The sequence below is a fragment of the Limulus polyphemus genome, unplaced genomic scaffold (genome assembly GCF_000517525.1).
Source record: "Limulus polyphemus unplaced genomic scaffold, Limulus_polyphemus-2.1.2 Scaffold4463, whole genome shotgun sequence".
NCBI lineage: Eukaryota > Metazoa > Arthropoda > Merostomata > Xiphosura > Limulidae > Limulus > Limulus polyphemus.
The window spans coordinates 26,254-28,559 of NW_013670073.1; the positions used below are offsets into that span (position 1 = coordinate 26,254).

Sequence of the window (2,306 nt, forward strand, 5' to 3'; positions counted from 1 at the left end):
AAGAACACAGACTGATTTCCCTGAACCAATGGTTGCAACTGATTTGCTAACATTTATAATTTCATATGGTGAAGATTTTTTCCCAAATTTAAGAATTGCATTGTAGATTTTGTTAACAGTTGGGGTTTCTATTGCTAGTTGTGAAAGGTCCTTCAGCAAGCTGAAATTAATTCTTACACACTTGAGAACCTCAATGACTCAAGAATAACTTAGTAACTTGGCAATATTAAGTATTGAAAAAGACGTACTTAATACCTTAAATTTTGATAGTTTAATTGATGCATTTGCAGCAGCAAAAGCACGAAAGGTTCATATAATGTAACCATGAATACCAGAATGCTACCTGTACAAGATCTAGTTAAACATATGTACAGTTTTGTAAACTAACAAAATTTGTTATTTGTACACTTAAGTAGTGTTTTATCAATATGTTTTATAATCCATGTATACCACAAGTGACTGGCTTCTCATATAAAACATAAGTTTCAGAACTAGGGATATAACAGAAATTTATCCTGCATGCTTGAAATATTACTCTAGCTATGTAACTTTCAACACTACTGGATGACATAAATATCAAAATGGTTTACAAATTATGTAAGTACACTTAGTAGGCGTTCAAAGTTTACAGTTGCGATATCGTGTGATGTTATAGTGTGACTTTATTTTAGGCCTGTGTAAGGCGGTAATTAATTCTTTATGCTATTGTCATTAAGTGGGTAATGAGTCACAAAACAAATAATCAAAACATTTCAGAAGTGGGGGGCGCAAAAAGTGTCTTTGCCCCCGGGTGCTGAGAATCCTTGCTACGCCACTGGAATAAATATAACAGAGCACTTAACTAGCATTAAATGCACGAAAGTCCACAAGTATTTTGTTTATTTGTCAGTCACACGCGCGTTTTCGTGAAATAATTCTTAAGATTTAGGCTTAGGTGTGTTCTTGAAAAAAGTTAAAATTTGTATAGTTCACTATATCATATATCATGGAGTTTTAAGTGCCATACGATGAACTCAATGCTTTAAAAACATTAAGGATTATTGAATGACGCAATTAACTTAACGAGATTGTGTGGGTTAAGGCCATTAATTTTTTTTAAACCGTTTCCACTATTTTAACTCGTCTGGCAGTAGCTAATTCGTTTCTGTTTCTTTTTTTTCATTTTTTGTTTGTCCTGAACACTAACTTTTCGCAAACACTTCTGATCGAGCGCTGCGATTCGTCAACGTGATCCTCAACAATTTCGGCTGACAACTGACAAGTGGCGCGAAAACTAGTGAGATGAGTTTTCCTGATTAGGCAACTCGAGCTTAGAATGTCTCCCAGCACGCGTTAAAATGGTGAAAAAGAAAAAAAAAGTACGAGGTTTATGGTTATTTATGATGAAATCGACTAGAAACTGAAAGTTATTAACACTCAGAAATAATAACAATAACTTATTTAATATATATATATATAACCTAGTAGCAGGGGGCATTATCCCGCCCCCGAGTCTTTATTTGCTTTGGGCAGGTTAATATTTGTTAATAATATAATTACCATGTCTAGGTCTCATAGATAAGAGTTTCCCCCTTAGAGTTACCATGTTTGGGTCTCGCATACACTTCAGCTCCCTCCATACAGGTATCTTTGCTTCCTCTGCATGCAGAGGTGTCGCTAGGCGCTGGCACACAGTTAGTGTCTTGAAAAATCAGAATGAAAAAAAGCCATGATCGATACCGAAAAATTCTCATGCCTATGGGCCCGAGCTTCGAATCTTTTAACACCTAGTGACGTCCGAGATAGCTGTTATTAAAACTTACACTTCAATAACATTTACTTATTTCTGGAACAGTAAAATAAATAGTTTAGTATAACGAATTAATTCTACGCAAGAAAGCTAGTGCTTCTAACAATGTCTTGAAACTTCTACTCAGAAAATTTTTAGTTTAAAGAACATTAATATTAGTTGTGTTTTGTAATTATCTTAATAACCGAAACTGGATCATTTGAAAAACATCTTGTTTGGCTTTCCTGACTTAGATCGTTTTACTACATTGAGAAAGAAAGCACGCAGATCACTCATCTAGCACTGTCGTATGTAAACATTAACATTACCTAGACTGCTGCTAATTAAAGTGGTTTATTTTGATAACAAATAAGTAATAACATACACCTAGGCCTTGTCTGACACTTAACGTGTTAATTCATTTTAAAAAAGCACACAGTATTATCTAGTATGGTGTAATTTAAGTCATTACAAAATATCAATTAAAAGTTGTATCACACACCATTCATTTAGTAAAACTGACGGTTAATTTCTATTC

General features: G+C 34.0%; 1 protein-coding gene across 1 annotated transcript in view; it reads right to left on the reverse strand.

Moving 5' to 3' along the window:
- LOC106471188 (enterin neuropeptides-like) overlaps positions 1 to 1,585 on the reverse strand; it is an 11,742-nt gene extending 10,157 nt beyond the window's left edge. The window contains exon 1 of the mRNA XM_013931778.1: positions 1,540 to 1,585. Coding sequence (XP_013787232.1) covers positions 1,540 to 1,585 — 46 coding nt within the window. The remainder of the gene's footprint in view (positions 1 to 1,539) is intronic.
- Positions 1,586 to 2,306: the final 721 nt, after the last annotated feature.